General features: G+C 33.9%; 2 protein-coding genes across 3 annotated transcripts; both read left to right on the top strand.

Moving 5' to 3' along the window:
* Window positions 1–4,952: 4,952 nt before the first annotated feature.
* On the top strand, window positions 4,953–5,850 carry LOC107855542 (ethylene-responsive transcription factor 1B-like). The gene has a single exon (XM_016700563.2). It carries the CDS (start codon window positions 5,098–5,100, stop codon window positions 5,602–5,604), a length of 507 nt encoding a protein of 168 aa, XP_016556049.2. The 5' UTR covers window positions 4,953–5,097; the 3' UTR covers window positions 5,605–5,850.
* LOC124889258 (importin-5-like) lies at window positions 5,421–12,468 on the top strand. Of its 2 annotated transcripts, none has more exons than XM_047400555.1 (19): window positions 5,421–5,551; window positions 7,631–8,735; window positions 8,881–8,979; window positions 9,234–9,299; window positions 9,387–9,551; window positions 9,620–9,694; window positions 9,799–9,929; window positions 10,034–10,169; window positions 10,244–10,313; window positions 10,397–10,527; window positions 10,607–10,663; window positions 10,744–10,911; window positions 11,006–11,098; window positions 11,200–11,285; window positions 11,374–11,440; window positions 11,518–11,584; window positions 11,670–11,806; window positions 11,898–11,989; window positions 12,087–12,468. In XM_047400555.1, the coding sequence occupies exons 2-19, from the start codon at window positions 7,725–7,727 to the stop codon at window positions 12,319–12,321; spliced, it is 2,886 nt and encodes a 961-aa protein (XP_047256511.1). In that variant the 5' UTR covers window positions 5,421–5,551; window positions 7,631–7,724; the 3' UTR covers window positions 12,322–12,468. The 2 variants fall into 2 exon arrangements, with proteins under 2 accessions (XP_047256511.1, XP_047256510.1); XM_047400554.1 differs by having other exon boundaries at window positions 5,490–5,626.
* The last annotated feature ends 1,390 nt before the right edge of the window (window positions 12,469–13,858 follow it).

The following is a 13,858-nucleotide window of genomic DNA, read 5'->3' as shown; positions in this document are numbered from 1 at the left end:
TATACACCAGATACTTAAACTTGGATAAAATATATTAAACAAGTAGCCACACACGTTCGATACGACATAAGACATGTACGACGCTACATGTAACATGTTTCTACTTGTCCACACTCAAAATACAGGGCATAAATACAAATTAAAGGCAAGTTAAAAGGCATATTTATATATTAATTATATGCCTTAAATAAAAATTACTAATTGTGACTCTTCTTTACTCTCTAATTTATCTTTCACAATTTACTTAATAATTTACAATATTAATTATAATTTTAATATGTTAGTGCGAGTCTTTCTCAAGCCATAATTGGTTTGAATTTGTATTAGTCGGATTAGTTAAATGTATGTGAAATAAAAAGAGAAAATACAGTATATTATTCAAATGAATAATAGAGTTGCGCAGAGATAGAGACAGAGACAATTCAACCGATTGAGCCATCCATTTGACTTTAACTAAGTTTATAAAACAACTGAAATGAGTAGAGACAGCTCAATCGATAGAGCCACCCATTTTGACTTTGATTTAGTTCATAAAATAATTGAGATGAGCAGAGATAGTTCAACTGAGCCATATTTTTACTTTAACTTAGTTTATAAAATAACTGAGATGAGCAGAGACAACTCAACTGATCAATCACATTTTGACTTTAACTTAAACTATAAAACACCTAAATTATTAAACGAGCCGAGCTAAATACAAGAGAGTTGAGCTAGCTAGGTGCCTAGCTAGGTTTAAAACCAACTACAAAGTTAATGAAAAGAAAAGAAAACTTAAAAAAAGTATTTAGGAGTAATAAGTACTCTAATTCAACTTTTAATAAAAAGTGTTTTCTCCTTTAATTAGTTTAACCATGAGAAGGTTGAATTCATATTACTTTGATTAGTTAAATGTATAAAATGAAAGAGAAAATAAAGTATATTATTTAACTGAATAATCGAGCTCATGAGCAGAAGCAGCTCAACCGAGCCACATTTTGACTTTGACTTAGATCATAAAATAATTCAATTGACTGAAGCCAAATCTTAATTAACTTCGTCATTGTTAATAAATAACACTTATATAGTCATGTTCAAATTGATTCTTTCTAGACGAGTCGAGCTGAATCGAGCTAATTATTATTATTATTATTATTATTATTATTATTAATAATAATAATAATAATAATAATAATAATAATAATAATATTTTTTTAAAAAAAGTCAAAAAAATTTTAGGGTTTCACTAGTTGTCCTTCTATAATGTGATGTCCATTTTTGTTAGGAATTAATTATGTGCTTGTGGGGTATGCAGCCGACGGAAAAAGACAAATTTCAAAATGTGAGGTCCAAAATTGTTGATTTCGAGTCTATGATTTATCGGAAATAATTTTTCTACGCTTGAGGTAAAATTATTCAATTACAATTTATTCTCTTAAAATTATTCAATTACAATTTATTCTCTTTAGAGTTTACTTTGTACCACTATACTGAGTCTACTATTATTTTTATCATTGTTGTTATTTAGTGTAATCTCATAAACGAGATATGGAAAGGACGATGGGTGAATAACCTGACTCGTACCTTATAAAGATACAGAGGTTGTGCCCAATTAAAATATATTAAATACAATATTTATTTTGTAAATAATTTAATCGTACAAATAATATTTATGGTACAAGTAATAGTCCCCTGTCTTAGCTACTTTGATATGTTTTATTTGAGTTGAGCGTCTATCAAAAAGAATTTTTTTATCTGATAAGATAAGGGTAAAATTGGTGTATATATCATCTTTAAACTTTACTTATGAGATTACACTGGTTATGTTATTATCGTATTATTGTACATAAAAATTTAAATTTTAAAAATAAATTTCCAAAAATGGGAAAGGGCAATTGATTCATCATTATTTATGTAGATTCTTCAGTGAACTATATAAGACAATATATATAACATTAAATATCCTTTTCGTGCATTTAATTAAATTATCTGTTTCAACTATAGTACCAATAATATACTTTTCTGTTCATAAAATTAAACAGAAATAGTACAAATCTTGCAAATGCACATGCCATATTTAGGGTTAAACCAGAGACTTTGGGATAAAATATGCATAAATTATACTATGAAGGACAATAAAAATTAAAAATAATTTTCTCATGGTACTTTAAAATAGCCACTTATATAAAGTTATAAACGCAATTTTTTTAAAACAAAAAGGGCAAGGAAGAAAAACCTTTTACATTATTTTTCACATAATATCCAATACGTATCGGTGGATTTTTCACCTAACTCAACCTCATAGATTATCTCATAGAATGAAAATTGTTCAAAATAATATAAGGAGATTAATTATTCATTTGATATCTGATGTGTGGCTCTTAATACGATTAATATGAGTTTGAGTAGGAACGTCCCATTTTAGGAGCCAGTAAAATGCTTCCCACCTAAAGCGATTTCTTTCCAGAACTCGAACTTGATACCGTAGTGGTTATTAAGATCGGAGAGCACGTTCATTTCATTGGCTAAATATTACAACAGAAGAGTCGTGATGACTGACTTGAAGTTTAATTTCTATTAAGTGACACTGTGACAGATAAAATTATCTGTAAATAATTTAAATACGTAACACGATATTGTAAGAGATAGAATGACCTTGCATTACCACAATTAATCCAATGAAATTGGATCATGAGGAATGAGTAGGAGAAGTGTCACCTCTTTGTAAAGGTTTAATTGACTTATATAGACTAAAGCATCTATTACGCCTTTTCTGAATTATGACCAAATTTATTATGACACATTCAAACTTTATGGGGTTCCTATTACTTACAAACTAAATTTTAGCATATTTTTGTCATCCTTTTAAGCTGATGTGACACCTTTTATCAATCTTTTTAGCTGACGTGACATCTTTGACGTGTGTTCCATTTTATGTAATTAAAGTGTCATATCAGCATAAAAAGGTGACAAAAATATGCTAAAATTGAGTTCAGAGGAGTAATGGAACTTCAGTGAAGTTGGAGTGTGTCGTAGCAACTTTGATCATAATTTGAGAGATATTGGAGGCTTGTTTCACTTCTATATGGAACCTAACTTTGTTTCACTTATATATGGAACCTAACTTTGATTTAATAGACAAGTTAATATGTATGTATTTTACGTAAGAGTTAAGATAAAGACAGTTTCAAAGAGTTAAGAAAAAATTTAAACTTACAATAGTCATCTCTATTTCGTACTGGTTATACTATTTAGGTCAAATCAACTCATTATATATAAATGAGTAAAATGAGGCGAATCAAAATTAGCCGAGTTAATAAATAGATCGTTTATTAAGTCATTTAAACTTAAATGAATTGAACGAATCATGTTTAGGAGTTGCTAATTTTAAACATGTCTCAATCGATGATCCAAACATGTAGTCCATCTTATCAAAGTAGTTGTAAAGGCTTCTGTAAGATTTTGGCCATAACTTAATTTTAGGGACTACTAATAGGAAATTAATTAATTACATTAATTTATCTGATGTTGATTGATTGCTTTTTCTTTTTTAATTTCCTTTTTAACTACCTAATTTCTTACGTTATTTGAATTTATGATTTACAAAGTTCTGCTTGAAGGAAAATATAGGTCTTTCTTTTTTTTTTTTTTCGTTTTTTGTCCGGTGTTTGATATCTACATTGGAGCTCGACTAATCCGAAATCAGGCGAGAGTTGGGCTCCTTTTCAAAGGTGACTCCATATGCTGGGCTCGAAGCTGAGGGTTTATATGCAGGGGCAGACCTATGTTGATTTTTGGGGTGCTCCGACACGCATTAAACTCGATGCGAAATAGGCATAATTACATAGGAAATATACAAAATAGGTGTAGATGATATAAAAGTACTCACTAAAATAAAAAGTTGGCTGGGTGCAGTTACATTTAGGTTGATCTTAAGATTCTCCACTGGAAGCGGCGCACTGAGTTTGAACCTCGTTGAGACGATTTTTTATTATTTTCAGCTTTTTAATATAAGCATTCATGATCCTTAAATCCTGGATCCGCCACTATATATATATATATATATATCAAAATATCGATCAAAATACTTAAAAGATAATTACTGCGACAGTTCATAATAAGAAGATTTATTAACTTGAACAACAACATACATAGTTAACGTGCAACAAGCCCAAACGTAGCAAATTAAAAAATAAACTGATAATGCAAAAAAAATTCTGTAACCAATATATATATAAGTTAAACTATTTTCTTAATATTTAGACTTCCAAAAATAAATGTAGACTTTAATTCATATATAGAATGCAAAATATGATCCAAATATTTGCATGTTGTGTACTTTTTTCTCTTTATTTTAGGGTAGGGAGCCTGGGGGAGGGGAGCAGGTGATGGTGGTGGGGGAGGCCTAGGTCATATTAATCAAAAAAATTAATTATTCTTTCTCTAATTAATCATTTAATAATTAATCTCTTAATGAGCTAGCACTAAAAGCAAGTGGATCAGTTGTAAACCCTTTTTCCTAATCTCAATAATAGACAAATTAAATTAAACCCTACAAAAAATTAAAAAGATCCTAAAAAATCTAATACTCATGCCTCAGCATTCCAACTTGTCAAAAGGCTCAATAATTAAATGCGGATTCAGAATTTAAAATTTTCAGTTTTTCTTCTTAGGGTAGTAAAAATTCAAGTTATGTATATCGATAGTGTAAAAAATTATTCACATTATTAATGAGTTTTAATTCGTGAAGGGAAGTCATTGAGCAATGATAAAATTGTTTCTGTGTGACTTATTACGGGTTTTAAACGTAGACGAAGCCACTGATGCTTGATTTAGGGCATAGTCCGTCTACATCACACTCCTTGAGATACAATTGGCTCTTTCCTGGACCCTGTGTAAATGTGAAATATTTTATAGACCGCAACCTTAACCGATTTTACTATCCAATAATGTCCCTCCTATTTCAATAGATTTCTTCCTTAAAGTCCAACAGTTTCCCATTAAGGACCATCAATAGAAAACATATATAGTTTGTTCCACTCATTACTCCATACTTTATACTAAAAATATCTACATTGTACATATATCAAAAAGACAACACATAAAGATCTCTACTTATAGATGGATTTGAAGATTCAAGATCATGAAGAACTAATCTCAATCAAAGTTGAAGTTGAATCATTTTCTCAAGATTCCATTATAGCTAAAGAATTGGAAAAACACTATATAGGTGTTCGAAAAAGGCCATGGGGAAAATATGCAGCTGAAATTAGGGATTCGACAAGGAATGGAAGAAGGGTTTGGCTCGGAACATTTGATACTGCTGAAGAAGCTGCTTTGACTTATGACCAAGCCGCGTTTTGCATGAGAGGTCCTTCAACTTGCCTGAATTTCTCAGTAGAAGAAGTGCGTGAATCGCTAACAAATATGGAATTTAATAATGACTTTAAAGATGGATTGCTTTTGTCTCCCGCTGCAGCGATAAAAGATAGACACAAGAAGAGAAATAGTACATCACGAAAAAGGAAGCAAATGAAAATTAAAGAAGAAAATGTGTTGATATTTGAAGATTTAGGTACTGATTTGTTAGATGAACTCTTATCTGAGTACTCATCTTGTTCAAATTAATCTACAAATTATCACATCATCTGTAAGTAAATCTTGTACTTTCTTGTTCATGGTTCATTTCTATGCTGTTCGGACACTTCAAATGTTGTTGTACTCGTGTCAGATTCTCCAAGGATATACTTTTTTTGGAGGATTTGGTTCGTATCCGGTGGTATTTTATGAGTCCGAGCAACATATAAGTAAATCTTGTACTTCCTTGTTCATGGTTCATTTCTATGTTGTTATGACACTTCAAATGTTACTGTATTCGTGTCAGATTCTCCAAGTATATACGAGGATCTGGTTCGTATCTGGTGGTATTTTATGAGTCCGAGCAACATAGTTCAATTTACCATTCTTTTTTAACTTGGTTCTTTTTATATCGATCAATACATTGTTTACCTCGACAACAACATATTCAGTGTAATCTTACAAGTGAGATCTATTTGCCTTTTTTTTTAATTAATCCAAAGATTCAAGATCCAATAGTAGATTCAAAAATTATTAATCGTATTTGAACATGAATTTTACTTCTCAATGTTTTGTAAGGTGAAAATATGAATCAATCAAGTTCTACAATATAATTGTACAATTACAATTTCTGTATCAAATAATGATGTCTATGTAAAAAAAAAATTAATAATAATGATGTCAGAATCTTTATTAATTCATTATTTTGGGAATAATGATGTGACAACCATAATTTCAAGATACTGGAATTTAGTATTTTCTTCCTTTCTGGATTTGTGTTATTTCAGTGTTCGTTTTCTTAATTTCCTTCTTGAGCTAGTTTTTTCGAATTTTCTAAAAATGTTATCACATTTATGTTTGATTATATTCTTCAAAAATATGCTTTTTTTTAGGATTCTACACGAACTTGACTATATTTTTGAAGAGTCTGAACAATATAGAATCTTTTGGTACGTGAGATAAATATAATAATCCCGGTATAAAATCTAGACTTAACGGTATTCAATGTTTAATGTGAGGTATAAGCTAATCAAAAAACTATTTTATCCCATCATTTGTATTAACAGAGTGGAGCTGAAATTTTGAATTTCCGAATTTTGAATTCCAAAAAATACAGTTTAGTACAACAACAACAACAAATCCAGTGTTTTCCCACAAAGTGAGGTCTGGAGAAGGTAAGATGTACGCAATCCATACCGCTACCTCCAAAGAAGTAGAGAGACTGTTTCCGATAGACCCCCTACTCAAAAAATACAGTTTAGTAGATTCTTAATAATTTATTTATATGTAAACATATATATTTTTGAACCCATCAGAGAAGCTCTAGCGCTTTCGCCGTATATTAATCAACTATATGCTTCAATATCGTGCATTTGGGCCAAGGTTTCTTGGAAACAACATATCGTGGTAAGGTCTGCGTAGAATCTATCCTCCAGACCTACTTATGGAAATTTACTCGGTATGGTGTTGTTATTGTCATTATCCTCCAATATTCTAATTTAATTGTAGAAAGGTTAATTTTTATTCTTATTATTATTTGCAATAATGCCCTATTTAAATTCATTTCATTTCAATGCTAGTAATTATCAACTTTTATCATTTCTAAAAGGCAATAAGTAAAAGCAAACGGGACTCTGAAATATCCATCATAAAATCTTAGCCGTCCAATCTTTAACCAAAACTCAATCACAACCGTCAAATACTCCTTAAATATTCAAACTTCCATTCCCCCGCCAAAAGAAAACTAACTTCCTTTCTTTCTTACAAGCTCTGTTTCAATGGCTGCTGTACTCGAATCCGACTCAGACCCGCTTATCGAATTTCTACATCTACTCCATAACGACGATGAGAATGTCCGTAAATCTGCAAAGAATCACCTCAATCTCACTATCAAAAACTCCCCAAATGCATTGGTTCAGAAAATTGTCAAGACAATTGAACATTTCGCATTTTCACCATCGTCATCATCTTCTGCGTGTGCTCTTTGTTATGATCTTTTACGTGATATTTTACCATGCCATTGGACTAATCTTTCGTTATATACGCGACAAGAGGTAATGAATTGTTTGAATTTCAGGATTTTGCTTGAGAAAGATGATGAAGTATTCAAGGCTTGTTCTTCTTGTGTATCGTGTTTAGCGTGTTTGCTTTTTCGGAAAGATGAATGGAATATGTTGTTTCGCTTTATGTTGAACTACTTGGGTGTGGATTCTTGGAATAGAGTAGTGGTTGTTTTATGGGATGAATTGATACCGAAATGTCCTGAGCTTTACGTATCGTATGTTGATCGTTTGATTGAGGGGTTTAAGGATGTTATGGTTGCTGTAACGAATGATCGTCGAGTTGGGGTTGCTGCTGCTAAGGCATCGGTGAAATTGATCTTGTATTATTCAACCCCCACGAATTATTCAAAGTTTCATGTGCTTTTAGGGAATTTGATGATTCATTTGTCTAAGGCAATTGGTGTGGAGGATCTCGTGTGTAGTCTTCTTGAGGATTTGATTGTTTTAGCTGGTGTAAAGGCCGCGTATTTTAGTGTCGAAATTGGTGTTGCGATTGAGTGTATGGTGAGGCTAGCTGGGGATTTGACGTTAGGTGAAAAGATAAGGAAACTTGCTGTTGAGTTTGTTGTTACTGTGGCTGAAGATAGGGAGAGTGGATGTGAGATGATGCAGATGGTTCCGGACGAACAAGTTACTAAGTTGCTTGGTGTGTTGATTGATATGTTGGTGCATATTCGCGATGACCCTAGTTGGGGAAACGCGGTTAATGATGATGGAAATGAAGGGGAGTTGAGTATGTGTAGTTATGGTAAGGAGAGTTTGGGTAGGCTAGCGATTGCATTAGGGGGAAACGTAATTGTGCCTAATTTGCCTCCGACGATTTTCACCTTCTTGGATCATGAAGATTGGCAAATTCGTTATGCTGTTGTTACCGCGATTGGGGTTATATCGAAGGGATGTTCAAAGGTGATAGTAGTAAGCTCAAAGGATATGAAGCACCTTGTAGAGACTATTGTGAAGCTAATCTGTGATAATCACCCTCGAGTGCGATGGGCAGCGATTCATGCAATTGGTCAGCTATCAATGCATATGAGCCCGCAGTTTCAAGAACAATATCATCAGCAGGTTCTTCCAGCTTTAATAAAAGTGTGGAGTGATTTTGATAATCCCAGGTTGCAGGTGAATTCTTGATGTTATCTTGATGTTTCAAGGTTATAGCATCTTGTTAATGGCATATGACCAATGTATTGACTCTTTATTCTCTAGTTGAGCAGTTATGTATCAAGTACAGTCGTTGCCTACTAATATTTTCTCGTTTGAATAGGCACGTGCAACTTCAACAATGCTGGCATTCAGTCACAATTGCAGTGCAGAAATTTTGAAGCCTTACCTGCACGATATAGTGAGTAAATTGGTTCTACAGGTAATGTCACCTTTACCAATCTACAACAATATTTGTTCATTCACCTGTATAAGAGTAATATCATGTCACGTGTAGAAGAATAGTTGGTAGCAGTGCATTGTTTTGTTGTCCGTTCATATTAGTAGTCGTAGTATTGCCCTTTTAGTTTCTTGTCATTCGATTTTTGTTACTATCTGTTGATTCCTTGTACCTCGGCTATCATATTATTATCTGCTGTTTTTTATTAACAACCAGTAACTTGCTGTATATTCCAGAGTGGAATGACAATGATGAATGAAGCAGCTCTGGCAACTTTAGGTTCTTTAGCTATTCAGTCACAGGTAGTTTGCTTTCCGGGTTTCAAAAAGAGGTTTTTGGGGGGTTTAAATCTCTCGTGTTCTAAATTTCATTAGCTCGGGACACTGTAGGAAGGCGCTGCATACATATATGATTCTATAATGCCTTACCTGATAGTTATCTTGGTAACTGCTACTGATGATACAAGTCGAACGCTCCTTCCCAAATACTTGGAATGCATTACTATGATTACAATGGCGGTTGGAAATCTAGGAATCGGTGATCTTGTTGCAAAGGTGAATACAGTTTCTATTTTTCGATCTCCTTTAGAAGGACTGTATGCATTGAAATACTTTGTTTTTAGATCGCTGGTGCTCTCATTTCGCTGCAAGAAACTCATATGGAGGAAGAAGATCCAATGAGGTGCCTTTTGTTACAAGTATGTTGATACACTTTCGATTTTCTGCAACTTTCTTTTCTTCTCTTTATCGTTTATTGGCTAGTTTACGCATTATGCGTTTTGCATCACTGATTCGGTCACAGGCATGGGGTAGACTATGCAAATGCTTAGGGGCGGATTTCATTCCTTATCTGCGTGTTGCCATGCCTGTTGTGCTAAAATCTGCTACGCTGAAGAACTATTTGAGTGTTTCGGATGATTCTGACGATGAAAGGTTGGATCCTCTTGTAACTCTCATGCTAAATTTCACATAAAATGCGTGTCATATGTGTTAGTATTATGTCTGGATGTAGAGCTGACATACAATATTTTGTGTAGCGAGGCTTATGTCACTGCTGGGAATAAAAGGGTCGCGATAAGAAGTGGACTTCTGGAAGCAAAAGCCTTGGCCTGTCATATCCTATGCTGCTTTGCGGCCGAGTTAAAGGAAGGGCTGCATTTGTGGGTTAATGAGGTCTGTCTAAACAAAAAATTAACAACACTTACAAAGAAGCACAAAGAATGTTATCAAACTTGTGATTTATGCAGGTTGTTAGTGCCTTAGTTCCGAATGTTACCTTTAAATTCAGCGAAGAAGTAAGAATGGCTGCCATTGCTGGTAAAATTCTACATGTGTCTTCTAATCATACCTTTTACGCAATAAGAAGTGGACTTCTGATGTTTGCTAAATTCCTTTTGTAGCAATGCCTTTACTGATAAATTCAGCTGCATGTGCTACGAAGAAAGGGCGTCCTGTAATAGGTTGTGGTAAGTTCCCAGTTCAAACGATATCTGACACTATAATCCGAGCTTTGCTGAACGCATTAAACAAGGTAATAGCCTAGTATTGCAGCAGAAGTTCAATCAATATTGCAACGACCTTTTATAAAGTTCTACGTACTTTCCCTTTAGGAGTCAAAGGTACAAATTCAAGTGAGACTATTGGAGGCGTTCAACGAAAGCATTCAGGTCAGTAACTCTTTCGTCTTTGTATAGTCCATGTATTTTTCCCTTGAGCTTATTTGTCTCTGAAAAGTACTTACTCACAGATTTCGAGTTTACTTCTAAGTAAAGACCAAGCTGCAGAATTTGTTGATGGCATATCAAACGCTCTCTTGACTAGCTCGTACCACAAAACAGAAAGAGAGAAAACAGCTAAAGAATACAGGCATCAAAGGGGGCTGGAAGCTGAGCAACACTTAACTATATGTAGAAACGTTAGTGTTTTATCTCAACGCAACCTCAAACATATATACTTTAACATGATCTTAAACTTACCTTCGAGCGTTTCTTTTTGTTTCCTGAATCCAGATTGGCATTTGCCTTGGAACTATGGTAAAGAAACACAAGGCGTCATTCTTGCCCCTTCTCGACAAGTTTTTGCCTTATGTATCGCTTATGTGGGTAAGTTTTTTCTATTATTTACCAAATATTGATAGAGTTTTAAGTAGTTTCTTTGACCTTACACATTTCCTTTTCATTTATTCGACGTACTTGTTGTATAGAGTAATGATGGAACAGCAGAAGAAAGAAAGATCGTAGTGCTACTTTTCCGTGATATTGCTCAGCAGTGTCGAGAAGAAGTATTCAGGCAAGTCTTTTATGTGATTTTTAATGTCTTTTTAATCATGACGATAAATCAGCTTAGCTGAAGGTCGCTTCTGATTATTTAAAATCAGGTACTACGAGGAGTGGATACCTCTCCTGCCTAGAGTTTTCTTTCATAAGAATCCAGACGTTCCACAGGTTCTATTTTTGGTTTACTTGTTTCTCTATTAAGTCTTTCGTATATCATTCAAACTTGACGTTCTTTGTTTGGTCAGATCATGGCTACTGTAATCGGTATCTGTGCTGAATTCGGAGCAGATTTTCTTAAGCCTCATATTACAGGTAGCTTTCTGCATTACGATATGCTTAAGATGTTTATTTTCTGCACTGGAAGCACTGACTTTTAGCTTTCTAATCTCGTTTGCAGTAATATTCAATTGTTTAAAAACTGTAATGGAGCATCCTGATGCCAAAAACCCGGTTAACATCATGGCTTATGAGGCTGCTGTTTCTACCTGTGGGAAGTTAAACCAGTTCGTCTGCGAAGGCATCTACAACTATGAGGTAGAACACATAACAAACACTCATCACTAATTTATGACATCTATTAGTCATTTATCCACTGATTGACATATCATAAACGTTCTTGTCGCAGTCCATCCTGTTCTGGATTAGGCACTTACCACTAAAGTGTAATCAAGATGAGGCTAAAATCAGTCACGAAATGCTTTGTTCCATGATGGAGACGTAAGTATTACTCGTAGGCTATAGCAATAAGTCATCAATGATTATCAAAACTTCAACTTTTCTTATGCATTGCTTCCATTGTACCTTGTTGTTTCAGGTCAGAGCAGAAAGTTATTGGCCCTGATGGAATTTATATACCGATGATCATAAAAATTTTCGCTGAGGTTTTATGGGCAGAGAAGAATTTGGCTACTGAAGAAACTGCGACGCGAATCATCAATATATTGAAGAAGTTCCAAAGGGAAATGCAGCCTGCTTTCTTGGCCAAAATATTTGAAGAATTACCTTTACCACATCAAAGCATGTTGCGTAACGTCTTGTCCATCGTATAAATGTATAGATGTACAGAAGACACAAAGCTATCACAAAAAGTAGTTTGATTTGTATACAGAAGGATGAAAAAGGTGTGTGATTGTTAAGGAGATTTCGTGATCAAATAAGACCTGAACATAAATGAAATATTGGTACAATTTTTTCTGCTATATGATCTTCTGTTATTTTTTCATGTGTTTTCAACACTGCACCAGCATCAGATTTTCCAAAAATACATTTTTTTGGAGAATCCGAAACGCACCTGAGACTATTTCAATTCTGAGATTATTTTATCCTACCATTTGTACTAAAGTGATGAAATTACTATCCCATATAGCTGGTGGGATAAAATAATTTCATGAACCATTTTTGCTTATCCCATTATCGTTGTTTATCACATCCCCTGTACCAAACGACCCTAACAACACAATGAGACAAAGAAACGGCCAGTCTCTTGGGGGACATCCGATAAAATTGGAACGAGACAATGAAATGGAACAAGTTAAGATAAATGTGATGATCTATGTGCTATGTTTTCAGAATGCAATTTGGTGGGGAATCCTCGGGAGTGGTGGATGGATTCTGGTGCCACCCGCCATGTTTGTGCCAACAAAGAGTTGTTTTCGTCATTTGCTCCGGCTCAAGTAGAAGAAATGATCTACATGGCTAACTCCGCTATGGCTAAGGTAGAAGGTACATGAAAAGTGGGCTTGAAAATGACTTCAGGAAAGGTCTTGACACTTAACAATGTCTTGTACGTTCCGGAATTATGTAGGAACTTGATTTCTGTTTCACTTCTAGACAAGAACGGATTCAAATGTGTAACCGTTTCTGGAAAAACTATAATTAGCAAAGGAAAAGTGTATGTAGGAAAGGGCTATCTCACCGAGGGCCTTTATAAGATGAATGTAATGAATGTTGAAATTAATAAAAGTTCAAATTCTTCTTACTTGCTTGAGTCTTATAATTTGTGGCATGAAAGTTTAGGCCATGTTAATTACAAAACGTTACGAAAACTGATTAACTTAGATATTTTGACAAACTTTGAGTGTAATAAACCAAAGTGTCAAACGTGTGTGGAATCAAAGTATGCAAAACATCCTTATAAGTCCGTTGAAAGGAATTCCAATCCCTTAGACTTAATACACACTGACATTTGTGATATGAAGTCAACACCATCACGTGGTGGAAAAAAGTATTTTATAACTTTTATTGATGATTGCACTAGATATTGTTATGTCTACTTGCTAAATAGTATGTCTACTTGCTAAATAGTAAGGATGAAGCAATAGATGCGTTTAGGCAATACAAAACTGAAGTAGAAACTGAGTTAGATAAAAAGATAAAAACGATAAGAAGTGATAGAGACGGAGAATATGAATCTCCCTTCGCCGAAATATGTGTAAAGAATGAAATCGTCCATCAAACTATGGCCCCATATTCACCCCAATCTAATGAAATTGCGGAAAGGAAAAATTGAACGTTGAAGGAAATGATAAATGCCCTACTTATAAGTTCAGGTTTACCACAAAACTTGTGGGGGGGGGGGGGGGGGGG

This window comes from Capsicum annuum, chromosome 12, assembly GCF_002878395.1.
Source record: "Capsicum annuum cultivar UCD-10X-F1 chromosome 12, UCD10Xv1.1, whole genome shotgun sequence".
In the NCBI taxonomy this organism is placed as follows: Eukaryota; Viridiplantae; Streptophyta; class Magnoliopsida; order Solanales; family Solanaceae; genus Capsicum; species Capsicum annuum.
Note: the sequence above shows the minus strand (reverse complement) of the source record. Positions and strands in the feature narration are given on the sequence as shown.